The 18,299-nt window shown below is 46.7% G+C and overlaps 1 protein-coding gene across 1 annotated transcript in view; it reads left to right on the top strand.

The window, feature by feature from the left end:
- Nucleotides 1-2,678, top strand: part of LOC126291503 (cytochrome P450 4C1-like) — a 75,270-nt gene extending 72,592 nt beyond the window's left edge. Inside the window, exon 8 of the mRNA XM_049985009.1 lies at nucleotides 1,848-2,678. Within this exon, the coding sequence (XP_049840966.1) occupies nucleotides 1,848-2,282 (435 nt within the window). The 3' untranslated portion in view covers nucleotides 2,283-2,678. The remainder of the gene's footprint in view (nucleotides 1-1,847) is intronic.
- The last annotated feature ends 15,621 nt before the right edge of the window (nucleotides 2,679-18,299 follow it).

The raw sequence follows: 18,299 nt of genomic DNA on the forward strand, positions 1-18,299 counted from the left end.
ATATATATATGGGTAAGACAGTACATTACTTTTATTTACATTTAGCATCATGAGAATTGTAGTAACATATAAATTTGCTACTTGATCTGCAGATAGATGTAGGAATACTATTTGCTTTGGAGGGTGGAAAACAATATTTGGAAACTTTTCAGGAAAGTGGTGTTAGCCAACTCAGTTTGTTCATTAAGGATATAGTCTGGAGTGCTGTTTGTGTGTGTGTGTATTTCTATTTCTTCCAATATATTCATAATATGCCTTTTAGGCTAGGTGTAAAATTTTTAAGTTGTTTTCAATGTTTCTCACAGAATGGTTTTCTACAGCAATATGGACTGCTAATGCAGATTTTTTCAAGTTGCCAAGCCTTAAAGCATCATTGTGTTCTTTCTATCTAATTTTAAAACTTCTGCCTATTTGTCCAATGCAGATTTTTGGGCATGAATCACATTTGAGCTTGTATATTCCTGACATACTGAAGGGGCTCTTGGAGGTGTTTACATCATGGATTACTTTTTGTTGTAATTTATTATTTGTGGAAAAGTTGATTGTGATATTTCTCTTTTTAAATAAGTTTACTATTTGGTATGATAGTCGGCCTATGTATGGGAGAGCAGCATATTTAGGTTTGGCTTCTGTGGGAACTGGTTTGGTTTGGAGTGCATGTTGTGTGGATTGGTATTAAGTGGATCTGTGGTTTTTGTTTGCATTTTGTTGTGCAGTTTTTCTATTATTATGGGTTTATATCCACTATTATGAGCAACTGTATTAATTATATTGTTTTCATTGATCTGTGTCACTCATTGCTACTTTTTTAATTTGATGTACCATGGCTCTGAAATATGCAATTTTTTGTTGGCGGGGACGGCAAGCCTCAGTAACCGATCTAACAACTGCACCAGACACTTGCTGCCATATATAGGCGTTGTCGACCGCAGCGCCGAATTCTGCCTGTTTACATATCTCTGTATGTAACGGTTTCTTTGACGCTTTTGTGTACAAGGTGTAATGGGTATAACTGCAGGTATTTTTTTCGGTGACTGAAGACGATGTAATCAATATCATTACGTCAGTATTTACTTCAGAATGAGATTTTCACTCTGCAGCAGAGTGTGCGCTGATACGGCCCGGCACACAGTTTTAATCTGCCAGGAAGTTTCAGTATTTACTTCATTTACAGACTAATAATTACAGATAGGTGTTAGGTGATGTATGTTTTTAGGCTAGTTAGTACCTCCAGGTATGTGTGGAAACAGCAAGACATTAATGCTTATTTTCTCATGGGATCAGATGTTGAAGTGTGGACATGTGGATGCAATGTTTTAAACCTATACAGTCATAGTCCACTTAGTGTTGCAGTTATGGCTATACAGTAAACATCGGTTCGTAAAGTTGGTGACGGCTTTGGTAAGACTGATCGATACAGAGAAAAAAGAACAGACACATTGGTGTGTGTACATATTAAGGTGTCACATATAAAAATATCTGCACGTATACCCATCACAAAAAAATGGTCCAAATGGCTCTGAGCACTACGGGACTTACCTGCTGAGGTCATCAGTCCCCTAGAACTAAGAACTACTTAAACCTAACTAACCTAAGGATATCACACACATCCATGCCCGAGGCAGGATTCGAACCTGCGACCATAGCGGTCGCGCGGTTCCAGACTGTAGCACCTAGAACCACTGGGCGACACTTGCTGGCCTAGCCATTACACATTGTATTTAACATACCTACAGTTTCAGACTTCAGTTACTTCCAGATATAAGAAGTTTATTTGCTCCTCAACTCTTGGTGGGCACACACAGTATAAGTCCACATTTTGATTCTTTTCTTGGTGTGATCCACAGGAGACACTACGCCTGTTCCCGGCGGTCCCGCTGATCCCTCGGGTTGCCTCGAAGGACCTCTGGCTGTCGAAGGGTCAGGTCCTGGTCCCTAAGGGCACCCTGCTCTTCGTGTTGTCCTTCCTCACACACCGCCTGCCGGAGTTCTTTCCGGACCCACTGAGGTTCGACCCTTCGCGCTTCCTCGAGGGCTGCGGGGTTAAGGAGCACCCGTGCAGCTACCTACCATTTGGGGTTGGCCCGCGCAACTGCGTGGGCTACCAGTATGCCCGCCTGGAGCTGAAGGCCACGCTGGCAGATGTCCTGAGGCGCTTCCGCTTCCTGCCACACACCACCTGGGAGGACCTGGAAGGCGGCACGCTCTCTGTCACCCAGCACCCCGTCAAGCCGATCAGAGTTTCCTGCGTGCCTCTGCAGCGACCTGTCGCATGTGAATAGTACCCTTCATACTGATCGAACCAAGGTCTTCCTGACCAGTATCCTGAGGCACTACTCCCCCCTGCTGCACAGGCACTTTGAGGATGTGAACGACGATGCACTCCCTGTCACCCTACACAATGTCAGTCTGATAAGCTGCTGCTGCCATTCCTCTCTCTGCATGTCATAGCACCCTTAACACAATTTAGATCAAGGCACACATATATTAATGATGTTACCTACCAGTCGGCATTGATTTATATCAGTAGGGCAAGTCTGACCTAAGTTTCTGGGATGCAATGACTACTACGCCATACAAGTGATATAAATCAACGCTCTGGCAGACAATGCCTTTAAATTCTGTGTGTCTTGAGTCATAGTGTCTCCAGGTTTCAACATGGTGTCCGTTTTTTCAGAGATGTCATTAACATGGTCCATCAGGAGATAGAAGTGGTCGAAAGCGATCGAAGGGTAGCGGTTGCAAGGGCAGAGGAAAAAAAGTGCCAAGGCAAGAGTCAAGGAAAAAAAAAAAACCTCTGCGACAGTAGGACGGGTAGTAAGGGCAGTAGCGGCTTGGTAGCTGCGATAGAGCATGCAAGGTGAGGTCGGTTAGCGTGAGGTATCGTGCATCGTTACCTATGTGCTGCGTGTCCGTTAGCTGGGTCAGTCCGGGTGCTGCAGCTGGGCTCGCTTGTAATCTCCTGGGCCGGCCGCAGTGGCTTCCTCCCTGTAACATAAGAGTTCGGCGCGGCAACGCATGCGTTGCTGTTGGGCACTCTGCTGCGCCTTCTCGTCGGTGACTTGGTGCAGCTTCATCAGGCTGGTGCAGAACGACAGCGATCGGCTACCGTTCAGCGTCCTCCTCTACTGCACGCCGCAGCTCTTCCGTAATGTAGCTTCCACGAGCTCCGATTGTTCGAAGAGCTGCGACAGTTCAGCGTCCGAGGAAGTTCTGCCGTTCGCTCGCGACTGGGCGATAAAGGCTGCCCTTTTGGCTCCTCGATCCCTTGCGGGGCCCGCTCCCGTAGCGTTCGGCGTTGCCACCGGTTCAGCTGGGGCGGCGGTTTTCTTCTTTGCACCTTTCACCTGCCGTGCTGCTGGGGCAACCGCTGGCTCAGGCGCGCGGACGTCCTTCTGCGAGGTCGCAGGAGTGTTCGCAGGTACTACAGCGCCGGGGCCTCGGGCGAAGACTGCTCGCAGCTGCCTCGAGGCCTCTTCCTTCTCTGCAGCCACGGCGGCTGCGAAGGCAGCCCTCTCTGCCGCAATGACGGCTTTGAGGGCTGCGGTGGCCTCCTTCACGGCGGTGCCGAATTCGAGGTGACGTATCTTCTCGGGAGCGCGGGCTGCGTCCTGGCCGCCCGTTTCCGAGCGGTCGTCCCTGCCCCTGGCAGGTGGAGCTGCTGCTGCGCCGTCCCTCTGCTGCGCCGGGCTGTTCTGAGCCCTACGCCGTTTCCGGCGTCATCTTCGCTTCTGCCGCTGCCGCCCCCGGCACAACCGCGCCAACTGGCGACGTGCGGGCCGCCACACCGGACACAGGTCGGCAGAACGTTGCTGCCACGGTCGCAGGCGCGGCTGTCGTGCTCCCCTGAGCACTTGACGCACCGCACCGCGTTGCGCAATACTTCGCAACATGGCCCTCGCCCTGGCACCCGAAGCACTGGGGCTGGGGGTCCATGGCGGTCGGGAGAGCCTCTGACGTCACCGGGAAGCCCAGCAGCTTCCGCAAGTCGAAGATGTCGCTCCCGCCACCGACCGTTTGCACGGTCACGGCATAGAGCGGCGCCCTCTTCTTGTTGGTCCGGTTGTGCAGCCTTGCGGTTACACCACCAAACCCGGCTCGTAGCAGCCCTTCCCGGAGCGCTGCCTCGCCACAGCACCGAGGTAGCCCCCTGAGGAGTGCCTTGGTCGTCTTCATCCTTCCTGCGGAAGGTGCCTTCTCACGCGCCGGCGGCGCGTCGACGACGTGGTCGGCCACTGCGACCTTGATCGCCCTGTGGTCGGCCACGTTTGCAGCTCGAACGCAGATCAGCGAGTCTGTGTCGACAGACTCGTAGACCACTTCGTTCCGAGCGCAACTCGTAATGGTGTCGAACAGCGCTGTCCACCCGCCTTTGCACTTGACGTACAAAGGGGGGACAGGCCGCGACTCGTCTTCTCGGGAGTTCCTTGCATGGTCGGCAGACTCAGTGAGTTGCACAACCGAAGGCCCCTTAATAGCGGCAGGTTTCCTCTGCGCACCCTTCTTTCCCATGCTGCGAGGCGCGGAACACGACAATCTGCACGCGTTGTGAAAACAACGCACGACAATTTGCTCTCCGCGGCGCCCACAGCACAGAAACCTCTTCACGAGCTCTCAACGGCCGAGTTAGCGTAGCGCGCAACGGCAGCGATGCGCTCGCCTCGCCAGCTCAGGCCGATCTGGTCGTGCGCGACAGCGTCCGGTGCTGCCTTGACATCCCTCCCTACTCCTATGTGACCGATAACCTCGCTGCTTGGTCTCTACAACCAACCAACCAACCAACCAACCATCTGTCCGTGTTACAGTCCATGTCTAGTATTAGCCACCACAGTTGGACCCTTCATAGGCAGTTGTCACATACCTTCAGAACTATAATATTGTGTGGTAATGAGCACTCAGTGAAACATGTTTATGTGCAGTTTTCAGCCACATACAGACTGGACAGTTTGGTCGACCAAAGATTCCGCGCTTTGCAGCCGGCCATGCCGCACTGTTGAGCGCTCAGTCTGCACCAGAGATATCGTATCTACTGCCGGTTCTCCTCTCAGTGTCCAGTCGCAGACTAGAAAGAGACTCGTTAAAAAGAAAGTGGCCAGGGATGGTATCCATCGAACATTCACGTCAGCACTGTATTTCATTCTAACCTATTACCAGAATAAACAGTATACGAATCGTACACTGATAAGATAGCATTTGAAACAATTACCTGACCTATTGTAACCAGCTCACCAATGAATGTCTGGATCGAGCTGGTTCTTTAAATCCCAACTGGTTCTGTTCCTCCATTGAGATTCCTTAATTTACATTTGTATAAACTCGAGAAAGAAGAGTATCGAAGAAACTGAGGTGTGCGTTAACGGAATGGTGCTGGAAACCTTTTCAGTATGCTTGGATGAGATGAAAAATATGTGGAAACCTCTAACTCTGATAAGGGACAGGATGATAGAGCATGTATTCAGACATCACAGAATAACCTCCGTAGTACTAGAGCTGTAAGGCATAAACATTGTAGGTGTACACTAAGATTGAAATATATACAACAAATAAAAGAAGCAGCGCTACTCTAAGATTGAGGTATTGTCACAGTAAAGGAAATCAGGGTTGGCCGCATCATAGTACTCAAAAATTTTAGTAACTTCAGGAAATACAGATCTCCGGGCGGGGACTACTCAGGAGGATGTCGTTATCAGGAGAAAGAAAACTGGCGTTCTACGGATCGGAGCGTGGAATGTCAGATCCCTTAATCGGGCAGGTAGGTTAGAAAATTTAAAAAGGGAAATGGATAGGTTAAAGTTAGATATAGTGGGAATTAGTGAAGTTCGGTGGCAGGAGGAACAAGACTTCTGGTCAGGTGACTACAGGGTTATAAACACAAAATCAAATAGGGGTAATGCAGGAGTAGGTTTAATAATGAATAGGAAAATAGGAATGCGGGTAAGCTACTACAAACAGCATAGTGAACGCATTATTGTGGCCAAGATAGATACGAAGCCCACACCTACTACAGTAGTACAAGTTTATATGCCAACTAGCTCTGCAGATGATGAAGAAATTGAAGAAATGTACGATGAAATAAAAGAAATTATTCAGATAGTGAAGGGAGACGAAAATTTAATAGTAATGGGTGACTGGAATTCGAGTGTAGGAAAAGGGAGAGAAGGAAGCATAGTAGGTGAATATGGATTGGGGCTAAGAAATGAAAGAGGAAGCCGCCTAGTAGAATTTTGCACGGAGCACAACTTAATCATAGCTAACACTTGGTTTAAGAATCATGAAAGAAGGTTGTATACGTGGAAGAACCCTGGAGATACTAAAAGGTATCAGATAGATTATATAATGGTAAGACAGAGATTTAGGAACCAGGTTTTAAGTTGTAAGACATTTCCAGGGGCAGATGTGGACTCTGACCACAATCTATTGGTTATGACCTGTAGATTAAAACTGAAGAAACTGCAAAAATGTGGGAAATTAAGGAGATGGGACCTGGGTAAACTGAAAGAACCAGAGGTTGTACAGAGTTTCAGAGAGAGCATAAGGGAACAATTGACTGGAATAGGGGAAAGAAGTACAGTAGAAGAAGAATGGGTAGCTCTGAGGGATGTAGTAGTGAAGGCAGCAGAGGATAAAGTAGGTACAAAGACGAGGGCTGCTAGAAATCCTTGGGTAACAGAAGAAATATTGAATTTAATTGATGAAAGGAGAAAATATAAAAATGCAGTAAATGAAGCAGGCAAAAAGGAATACAAACGTCTCAAAAATGCGATCGACAGGAAGTGCAAAGTGGCTAAACAGGGATGGCTAGAGGACAAATGTAAGGATGTAGAAGCTTATCTCACTAGGGGTAAGATAGATACTGCCTACAGGAAAATTAAAGAGACCTTTGGAGAGAAGAGAACCATGTGTATGAATATCAAGAGCTCAGATGGCAGCCCAGTTCTAAGCAAAGAAGGGAAGGCAGAAAGGTGGAAGGAGTATATAGAAGGTTTATACAAGGGCGATGTACTTGAGGACAATATTATGGAAATAGAAGAGGATGTAGATGAAGACGAAATGGGAGATACGATACTGCGTGAAGAGTTTGACAGAGCACTGAAAGACCTGAGTCGAAACAAGGCCCCCGGAGTAGACAACATTCCATTAGAACTACTGACGGCCTTGGGAGAGCCAGTCATGACAAAACTCTACCAGCTGGTGAGCAAGATGTATGAGACAGGCGAAATACCCTCAGACTTCAAGAAGAATATAATAATTCCAATCCCAAAGAAAGCAGGTGCTGACAGTTGTGAAAATTACCGAACTGTCAGTTTAATAAGCCACGGCTGCAAAATACTAACGCGAATTCTTTACAGACGAATGGAAAAACTGGTAGATGCAGACCTCGGGGAGGATCAGTTTGGATTCCGTCGAAATGTTGGAACACGTGAGGCAATACTGACCTTACGACTTATCTTAGAAGAAAGATTAAGAAAAGGCAAACCTACGTTTCTAGCATTTGTAGACTTAGAGAAAGCTTTTGACAATGTTGACTGGAATACTCTTTTTCAAATTCTAAAGGTGGCAGGGGTAAAATACAGGGAGCGAAAGGCTATTTACAATTTGTACAGAAACCAGGTGGCAGTCATAAAAGTCGAGGGGCATGAAAGGGAAGCAGTGGTGGGGAAAGGAGTGAGACAGGGTTGTAGCCTCTCCCCGATGTTATTCAATCTGTATATTGAGCAAGCAGTAAAGGAAACAAAAGAAAAATTTGGAGTAGGTATTAAAGTCCATGGAGACGAAGTAAAAACTTTGAGGTTCGCCGATGACATTGTAATTCTGTCAGAGACGGCAAAGGACTTGGAAGAGCAGTTGAACGGAATGGACAGTGTCTTGAAAGGAGGATATAAGATGAACATTAACAAAAGCAAAACGAGGATAATGGAATGTAGTCAAATTAAATCGGGTGATGCTGAGGGAATTAGATTAGGAAATGAGACAAAGTAGTAAAGGAGTTTTGCTATTTAGGAAGTAAAATAACTGATGATGGTCGAAGTAGAGAGGATATAAAATGTAGACTGGCAATGGCAAGGAAAGCGTTTCTCAAGAAGAGAAATTTGTTAACATCGAATATAGATTTATGTATCAGGAAGTCGTTTCTGAAAGTATTTGTTTGGAGTGTAGCCATGTATGGAAGTGAAACATGGACGATAACTAGTTTGGACAAGAAGAGAATAGAAGCTTTCGAAATGTGGTGCTACAGAAGAATACTGAAGATAAGGTGGATAGATCACGTAACTAATGAGGAGGTATTGAATAGGATTGGGGAGAAGAGAAGTTTGTGGCACAACTTGACTAGAAGAAGGGATCGGTTGGTAGGACATGTTTTGAGGCATCAAGGGATCACAAATTTAGCATTGGAGGGCAGCGTGGAGGGTAAAAATCGTAGAGGGAGACCGAGAGATGAGTACACTAAGCAGATTCAGAAGGATGTAGGTTGCAGTAGGTACTGGGAGATGAAGCAGCTTGCACAGGATAGAGTAGCATGGAGAGCTGCATCAAACCAGTCTCAGGACTGATGACAACAACAACAACAACAGGAAATATTTTAAAAAGTTGTTCTGAGCTACACACAAATGCTGATGCAGAATCAACTCTGTGTTTTCAGGAACAACGGCCACAAATATTTGACTCTTCCTTATTAAAAGAACATTTGCGTACAGCACTTCTAATGACTTATAAAATACACCGAAAGTAAAGTTTTTGACAGAAAGTTTTCTTTCTACTGTATGGTACCTTATCAACACTCCTATTTAATATCCATCTTTTGATTTGCAGCTCCTTATATTGGCCATGGTTCAAATGGTTCAAATGGCTCTGAGCACTATGGGACTCAACTGCTGTGGTCATCAGTCCCCTAGAACTTAGAACTACTTAAACCTAACTAACCTAAGGACATCACACACACCCATGCCCGAGGCAGGATTCGAACCTGCGACCGTAGCAGTCGCACGGTTCCGGACTGCGCGCCTAGAACCGCGAGACCACCGCGGCCGGCTATATTGGCCATGTTTGCAGTTAAAATGTTTGGGATTTGAGGTCCGCCAGTTACGCAAAACACCGTTTTTCTCAGTACCCAAACATGTTTCAGCTCCACTGTGCCATCATCAGTGAGTTTCAGTTTTTATTTATTCTGCTATGTGAACATTTTTGTTACATGATTATGAAATTATGTGCATTACTAAAAATGCACATAATTTTAAAACCATGTAACAAAAATGTTCACATTCCAGAATAAATAAAAACGAAAACCCACTGATGATGGCACAATGGTGTCGAAACATGTTTGGGTATTGCGTTACTGGCGGACCTCAAATCCCAAAAATCTCCTATTTAACTTTATTTTGGTTTTATTTTTAACGGGTTGGGATTCAGACCACCCACTCACAAACTGAATGACTGACAGGTACAAAGCACATGAAGTGCTGTTAGTATAAGATGCCTAGCTTCACAAGTAACGACATTACATTTCTTCCAGAACTACACTCCTGGAAATTGAAATAAGAACACCGTGAATTCATTGTCCAAGGAAGGGGAAACTTGACACATTCCTGGGGTCAGATACATCACAAGATCACACTGACAGAACCACAGGCACATAGACACAGGCAACAGAGCATGCACAATGTCGCCACTAGTACAGTGTATATCCACCTTTCGCAGCAATGCAGGCTGCTATTCTCCCATGGAGACGATCGTAGAGATGCTGGATGTAGTCCTGTGGAACGGCTTGCCATGCCATTTCCACCTGGCGCCTCAGTTGGACCAGCGTTCGTGCTGAACGTGCAGACCGCGTGAGACGACGCTTCATCCAGTCCCAAACATGCTCAGTGGGGGACAGATCCGGAGATCTTGCTGGCCAGGGTAGTTGACTTACACCTTCTAGAGCACGTTGGGTGGCACGGGATACATGCGGACGTGCATTGTCCTGTTGGAACAGCAAGTTCCCTTGCCGGTCTAGGAATGGTAGAACGATGGTTTTGATGACGGTTTGGATGTACCGTGCACTATTCAGTGTCCCCTCGACGATCACCAGAGGTGTACGGCCAGTGTAGGAGATCGCTCCCCACACCATGATGCCGGGTGTTGGCCCTGTGTGCCTTGGTCGTATGCAGTCCTGATTGTGGCGCTCACCTGCACGGCGCCAAACACGCATACGACCATCATTGGCACCAAGGCAGAAGCGACTCTCATCGCTGAAGACGACACGTCTCCATTCGTCCCTCCATTCACGCCTGTCGCGACACCACTGGAGGCGGGCTGCACGATGTTGGGGCGTGAGCGGAAGACGGCCTAACGGTGTGCGGGACCGTAGCCCAGCTTCATGGAGACGGTTGCGAATGGTCCTCGCCGATACCCCAGGAGCAACAGTGTCCCTAATTTGCTGGGAAGTGGCGGTGCGGTCCCCTACGGCACTGCGTAGGATCCTACGGTCTTGGCGTGCATCCGTGCGTCCCTGCGGTCCGGTCCCAGGTCGACGGGCACGTGCACCTTCCGCCGACCACTGGCGACAACATCGATGTACTGTGGAGACCTCACGCCCCACGTGTTGAGCAATTCGGCGGTACGTCCACCCGGCCTCCCGCATGCCCACCATACGCCCTCGCTCAAAGTCCGTCAACTGCACATACGGTTCACGTCCACGCTATCGCGGCATGCTACCGGTGTTAAAGACTGCGATGGAGCTCCGTATGCCACGGCAAACTGGCTGACACTGACGGCGGCGGTGCACAAATGCTGCTCAGCTAGCGCCATTCGACAGCGAACACCGCGGTTCCTGGTTTGTCCGCTGTGCCGTGCGTGTGATCATAGCTTGTACAGCCCTCTCGCAGTGTCCGGAGCAAGTATGGTGGGTCTGACACACCGGTGTCAATTTGTTCTTTTTTCTATTTCCAAGAGTGTAAAATTGAAGTTATGCTTGTTAATTATGTAGGGAGTTTAAACATAGATTGTTTTGGCAGGTCTCCACAACGGACGTCACGTCCGAGTTAGATAGTGAGTACAGTCCTGTCGTACGAGCTGTTTTAAAGATTCCATGGCATTACTGGAGAAAAAAAAAAACAACAATCAGATTTATGGAGGTGAGATCCAGTTATACTGGGCTGGTGCTTAAGTTCGTAGTGTTTATCCATAACTTTAATAAATGCAAAAGATACACATAGCAGAGGTTTTAGTCATCAAATAATATACTATCCTTCACTATTTACAAGTCTGCCACCGCTGGGATAACTTTTCGATTCCGCGACTGTACAAATCATGTGGTTTTGAGGTGAAGAGTTCGTCGTGCCCCGCGGAAAGAAATTTCCTTGAAGGTTGTACGATAGAGAACGTAACCCAAACTCCTGCACAGCTTATTCTGTCAGTCTTGCAGAATGCGGGCGGGCGTTATCATCTACATCTACATCTACGTGATTACTCTGCTATTCACAAGAAAGTGCCTGGCAGAGGGTTCAACGAACCAACTTCAATCTGTCTCTTTACCGTTACACTCTCGAAAGGCGCGCGGGAAAAACGAACACTTAAATTTTTCTGTGCGAGCCCTGATTTCTCTTATTTTTATTGTGATGATCATTTCTCCCTTTGTAGATGGGTGCCAACGGAAAGTTTTCGCAGTCGGAAGAGAAAACTGGTGACTGAAATTTTATGAGAATATTCCGTTGCAACGAAAAACGCCTTTGTTTTAATGATTGACACTCCAATTCAAGTATCATGTCGGTGGCACTATCTCCCCTATTTCCCGATAATACAAAACGAGCAGCCCTTCTTTGTACTTTTTCGATGTCATCCGTTAGTCCCACCTGGTGCGGATCCCACACTGCACAGCAACACTCCAGAATAGGGCGGACAAGCGTGGCGTAATCAGTCTCTTTAGTAGACCTGTTGCACCTTCTAAGTATTCTGCTAATAAATCGCAGTCTTTGGTTGGCTCTCCTCTCAACATTATCTATGTCATAGTTCCAATTTAGGTTATTTGTAATTGTAATCTCTAAGTATTTGAATTTACAGGCTTCAGATTTGTGTGACTTATCGCGTAATCGAAATTTAGCTGATTTCTTTTAGTACTAATGTGAATAACTTCACACTCTTCTTTATTCAGGCTCAACTGCCACTTTTCGCACCATACAGATATCGTATCTTAAGCATTTTGCAATTCGTTTTGGTCATCTGATGACTTTACAAGACGGTAAATGACAGCATCATCTGCAAACAATCTAAGAGGGCTCCTCAAATTGTCACCTATGTCGTTAATATGGATCAGGAACAATAGAGGGCGTATAATGCTTCCTTGGCGAATGTAGTATGTTACTTCTGTTTTACTCGATGACTTTCGATCTATTACTACGAACTGTAACCTTCCTGACAGGAAATCACGAATCTTGTAACACAACTGAGGTGATATTTTGTAGGCACGCAGTTTGGTTAGAAGACGCTTGTGAGGAACGGTGTTGAAAGCCTTCTGAAACGTCACCAGTAACGTTACAGGTTAGTAAAGGTCGGTGTTGTTCACGAGCCAATTGATGACGAGCAACGTATGTACTTCTACACAAGGCACCCCTCAGCTTGTAAGTATTTAATTCTACAGGAGATGTGGCTTCAGATCCTACATCTGCCTGTCACAGGTATTTTAGTGTAACAGTATAATGAGAATGGGTAATGCATTTTTGCTGACCAGGAGTATTCACACCGGTATCCATAAGCTTTAGGTGCAGAGCAAGGTGGTGGTTGCAGTCTAACTGCAGATTTTTGTGTATGTAAATGTGTGTTACGAGATGGATACCCTGCCCGTCCCCCACCCTCACACAAGACCGTTTTTCATTTTATGGAAATATTCCACTTTTGATTGCAACCAAATATTTTTGAATTCCAGATTCACATTACTTGCTGTTTTGATGCATTGGGAGAGAATACGGTAGCCTTCGGAATCTGAATAAACAATACACTAAAAATCACAATACGCTGAAAAACTTGAGATAACAGGTCATAGGGCATGGCCTCTAGTTCTTTTCTCCCTGTATATTCCTATTCACTGAACTAGCAGTTTAGCAAACGAATGGATGTTTACCACTTAGGCCAAAAAATTTCTTATTGGTGGGAACAGAATATGCATCGTGGGTTTGAACCTGTGCAAAGATCGAAAAACAGTATTTACAATGTGCTACTCTGTACTCCGTCCTAATCACCCTCACGTAGCATCAATTACAGGCCGGCCGGGATGGCCGAGCGGTTCTAGGCGCTTCGATCTGGAACCGCGCGACCGCTACGGTCGGAGGTTCGAATCCTGCGTCGGGCATGGATGTGTGTGATGTCGTTAGGTTAGTTAGGTTTAAGTAGTTATATGTTCTAGGGGACTGATGACCTCAGATGTTAAGTCCCATAGTGCTCAGAGCCATCAATTACAGAATGACTTACACAGCGGGCTGCTGTGTGATGCTTTACAGTGTTTTGCAGTTTGACTATAGAGTAATAAGGTCCTACACATGGATAATGGGTTTTGTGCACGGAAAAGAAAGGTAGAAAAAGAGAATAGCAAAATCAAAAATCGAAGAGCCCAGTATATAGCTTAGACCTCTGCCATATAGGAAGAATATAAACTGACATTAGAAAAAGAAGAAGCTATTGCAAATGCGCAAGCAAGGTTTACATAGCGCTTTAAACACACTGTGTAGAGTAATCTGACTACAACTAGGCAATATAAGATATTTGCACATACTGTAAATATAAATACTGAGTAACCATAAGTACTGCTCCTAATTGCAAATCATACCAGTTATAGCATGAAGTTAATAACAATGCCTCCACTAATAGTTAATTAGTTCTAAAATTATCGCGTCACGCACTCAAAGTATGATCTTTTTATTGCGCAATTAAAAGGTCCTTAGTGTGGCAGGTATTGCTACATCAGTTGATTACAGTCACTGAAGAAAATTAACAATAATATGACTTATCTTGTATTTGCAATCCAACGGCGATCTCGCTCTGGCTTTGGCTCGCAATTAAAAATGTTGTCTAGGTAGCATGACTATCGCTGTTGGTGCGAAAGGTACTCGGATGTTAATTACGCCGACTTGGAGAACTTACGAAGACTATCTTAAAGGATTAATTTGATGATTTATTTTTTCATTGCAATGTGCTTCATACTTTTTTTAAACAATAGCCACTTCAGAATAGTTCTTGACACTCACTTTTCATATTTATTAAACTTTTTATATTTTCGCATGTTCGAAACATTACTGCATCATACAATTTCGCAGCTGTTACTGCTCTTAATAAAACTCACAACATTTTTCATTGTCCACGACTCAGGCACATCTTTTCATTTCCAACACAAAGTCAAGACTGTTCATATGCAACGCAAAAAATTGACTATTCTGTACGCTTCCGCGCCAAAAGTCTCAAACCAGCATCAAAGATAACAATAAGTACAAAGATATTCACACTAGATATTACACTCCTGGAAATGGAAAAAAGAACACATTGACACCGGTGTGTCAGACCCACCATACTTGCTCCGGACACTGCGAGAGGGCTGTACAAGCTATGATCACACGCACGGCACAGCGGACACACCAGGAACCGCGGTGTTGGCCGTCGAATGGCGCTAGCTGCGCAGCATTTGTGCACCGCCGCCGTCAGTGTCAGCCAGTTTGCCGTGCCATACGGAGCTCCATCGCAATCTTTAACACTGGTAGCATGCCGCGACAGCGTGGACGTGAACCGTATGTGCAGTTGACGGACTTTGAGCGAGGGCGTATAGTGGGCATGCGGGAGGCCGGGTGGACGCACCGCCGAATTGCTCAACACGTGGGGCGTGAGGTCTCCACAGTACATCGATGTTGTCGCCAGTGGTCGGCGGAAGGTGCACGTGCCCGTCGACCTGGGACCGGACCGCAGCGACGCACGGATGCACGCCAAGACCGTAGGATCCTACGCAGTGCCGTAGGGGACCGCACCGCCACTTCCCAGCAAATTAGGGACACTGTTGCTCCTGGGGTATCGGCGAGGACCATTCGCAACCGTCTCCATGAAGCTGGGCTACGGTCCCGCACACCGTTAGGCCGTCTTCCGCTCACGCCCCAACATCGTGCAGCCCGCCTCCAGTGGTGTCGCGACAGGCGTGAATGGAGGGACGAATGGAGACGTGTCGTCTTCAGCGATGAGAGTCGTTTCTGCCTTGGTGCCAATGATGGTCGTATGCGTGTTTGGCGCCGCGCAGGTGAGCGCCACAATCAGGACTGCATACGACCAAGGCACACAGGGCCAACACCCGGCATCATGGTGTGGGGGGCGATCTCTTACACTGGCCGTACACCTCTGGTGATCGTCGAGGGGACACTGAATAGTGCACGGTACATCCAAACCGTCATCGAACCCATCGTTCTACCATTCCTAGACCGGCAAGGGAACTTGCTGTTCCAACAGGACAATGCACGTCCGCATGTATCCCGTGCCACCCAACGTGCTCTAGAAGGTGCAAGTCAACTACCCTGGCCAGCAAGATCTCCGGATCTGTCCCCCATTGAGCATGTTTGGGACTGGATGAAGCGTCGTCTTGCGCGCTCTGCACGTCCAGCACGAACGCTGGTCCAACTGAGGCGCCAGGTGGAAATGGCATGGCAAGCCGTTCCACAGGACTACATCCAGCATCTCTACGATCGTCTCCATGGGGGAATAGCTACCTGCATTGCTGCGAAAGGTGCTGTGAACTAGTGCCGACATTGTGCATGCTCTGTTGCCTGTGTCTATGTGCCTGTGGTTCTGTCAGTGTGATCATGTGATGTATCTGACCCCAGGAATGTGTCAATAAAGTTTCCCCTTCCTGGGACAATGAATTCACGGTGTTCTTATTTCAATTTCCAGGAGTGTATATCGATTTCAACATCTCAAAATATCGACGTACATACATACAAAAATGAAACCAAATTTGAATAGAGTGAAAAATATGAGAGTACGTAGAAAAATATTAATTAATCTACGGTATCGAAAAATAGGGTGCACATGAAAAATCTGTTTGTGAAGCTCTATTCACATAAGGGTCTGCTTAGAGAGGAAAGTTATATTGCATCTAAATGTGTTGTACTAGATGCTGTATACCTAGCAACATAGCCGGCCGCGGCGGTTTCGCGGTTCTAGGCGCTCAGTCCGGAACCGCGCGACTGCTACGGTCGCAGGTTCGAATCCTGCCTCGGGCATGGGTGTGTGTGATGTCCTTAGCTTAGTTAGTTTTAAGTAATTCTAAGTTCTAGGGGACTGATGACTGCAGCTGTTAAGTTCCATAGTGCTCAGAGCCATTTGAACCATTTTTTGAACCTAGCAACATAACAACGGTCTGTACCGTTTATAGCCGACGAACTAACATTTTTAATGGTAATTCATTTGTGAAGACTGTTAATTTAAAGTACTACATGGTTATACAACACTGGATGCAGAAGCGGTGTAAAGCAACCTACTGCCATATTCAGACGTGGACCTTTGTGTGTGTGGTAAGGTGCAATCATTTAATATTTCACTCGCGTACACAGCAGTTTTCTCCTAGGCTCCGTCCTCTACGCTGCAGGCCTGAGACTGCACGCTGTACATAGCACAAATACTGATGACTCACTATGCCCAGGCCTGCGTCCACACGATACAGCACTCTGCCTGTGCTGGGGGAATGCATGCACAGTCTCTCAGCAGGGTGAATGCTGTGCTGTGAATCAAGGCTCCACAGTATACAGGGTGTTACCAAAAGGTACGGCCAAACTTTCAGGAAACATTCCTCATACACAAAGAAAGAAAATGTTATGTGGACATGTGTCCGGAAACGCTTACTTTCCATGTTAGAGCTCATTTTATTAATTCTCTTCAAATCACATTAATCATGGAATGGAAACACACAGCAACAGAACGTACCAGCGTGACTTCAAACACTTTGTTACAGGAAATGTTCAAAATGTCCTCCGTTAACGAGGATACGTGTATCCACCCTCCGTCTCAAGGAATCCCTGACGTGCTGATGCAGTCCTGGAGAATGGCGTATTGTATCACAGCCGTCCACAATACGAGCACAAAGAGTCTCTACATTTGGTACTGGGGTTGCGTAGACAAGAGCTTTCAAATGCCCCCATAAATGAAAGTCAAGAGGGCTGAGGTCAGGAGAGCGTGGATGCCACGGAATTGGTCCACCTCTACTAATCCATCGGTCACCGAATCTGTTGTTGAGAAGCGTACGAACACTTCGACTGAAATGTGCAGGAGCTCCATCGTGCAGGAGCCACATGTTGTGTCGTACCTGTAAAGGCACATGTTCTAGCAGCACAGGTAGAGTATCCCGTATGAAATCATGATAACGTGTTCCGTTGAGCGTAGGTGGAAGAACATTGGGTCCAATCGAGACATCACCAACAATGCCTGCCCAAACGTTCACAGAAAATCTGTGTCGATGACGTGATTGCACAATTGCGTGCGGATTCTCGTCAGCCCACACATGTTGACTGTGAAAATTTACAATTTGATCACCTGGGAATGAAGACTCATCCGTGAAGAGAACATTTGCACTGAAATGAGGATTGACACATTGTTGGATGAACCATTCGCAAAAGTGTACCCGTGGAGGCCAATCAGCTGATGATAGTGCCTGCACAAGCTGTGCATAGTACGGAAACAACTGGTTCTCCCGTAGCACTCTCCATACAGTGACGGGTCGACGTTACCTTGTACAGCAGCAACTTCTCTGACGCTGACATTAGGGTTATCGTCAAGTGCACGAAGAATTGCCTCGTCCATTGCAGGCGTCCTAGTCGTTCTAGGTCTTCCCCAGTCGTCAGTCATAGGCTGGAATGTTCCGTGCTCCCTAAGACGCCGATCAATTGCTTCGAACGTCTTCCTGTCGGGACACCTTCGTTCTGGAAATCTGTCTCGATACAAACGTACCGCGCCACGACTATTGCCCCCGTGCTAATCCATACATCAAATGGGCATCTGCCAACCACGTTCGTGATGAACACTAACCTGTTGATGCTACATACTGATGTGCTTGATGCTAGTACTGTAGAGCAATGAGTCGCATGTCAACACAAGCACCGAAGTCAACATTACCTTTCTCCAATTGGGCCAACTGGCGGTGAATCGAGGAAGTACAGCACATACTGACGAAACTAAAATGAGCTCTAACATGGAAATTAAGCGTTTCCGGACACATGTCCACATAACATCTTTTCTTTATTTGTGTGTGGGGAATGTTTCCTGGAAGTCTGGCCGTACCTTTCTGTAACACCCTGTATACAGTA

Source organism: Schistocerca gregaria, chromosome 9, assembly GCF_023897955.1.
Source record: "Schistocerca gregaria isolate iqSchGreg1 chromosome 9, iqSchGreg1.2, whole genome shotgun sequence".
NCBI classification, from domain to species: Eukaryota; Metazoa; Arthropoda; class Insecta; order Orthoptera; family Acrididae; genus Schistocerca; species Schistocerca gregaria.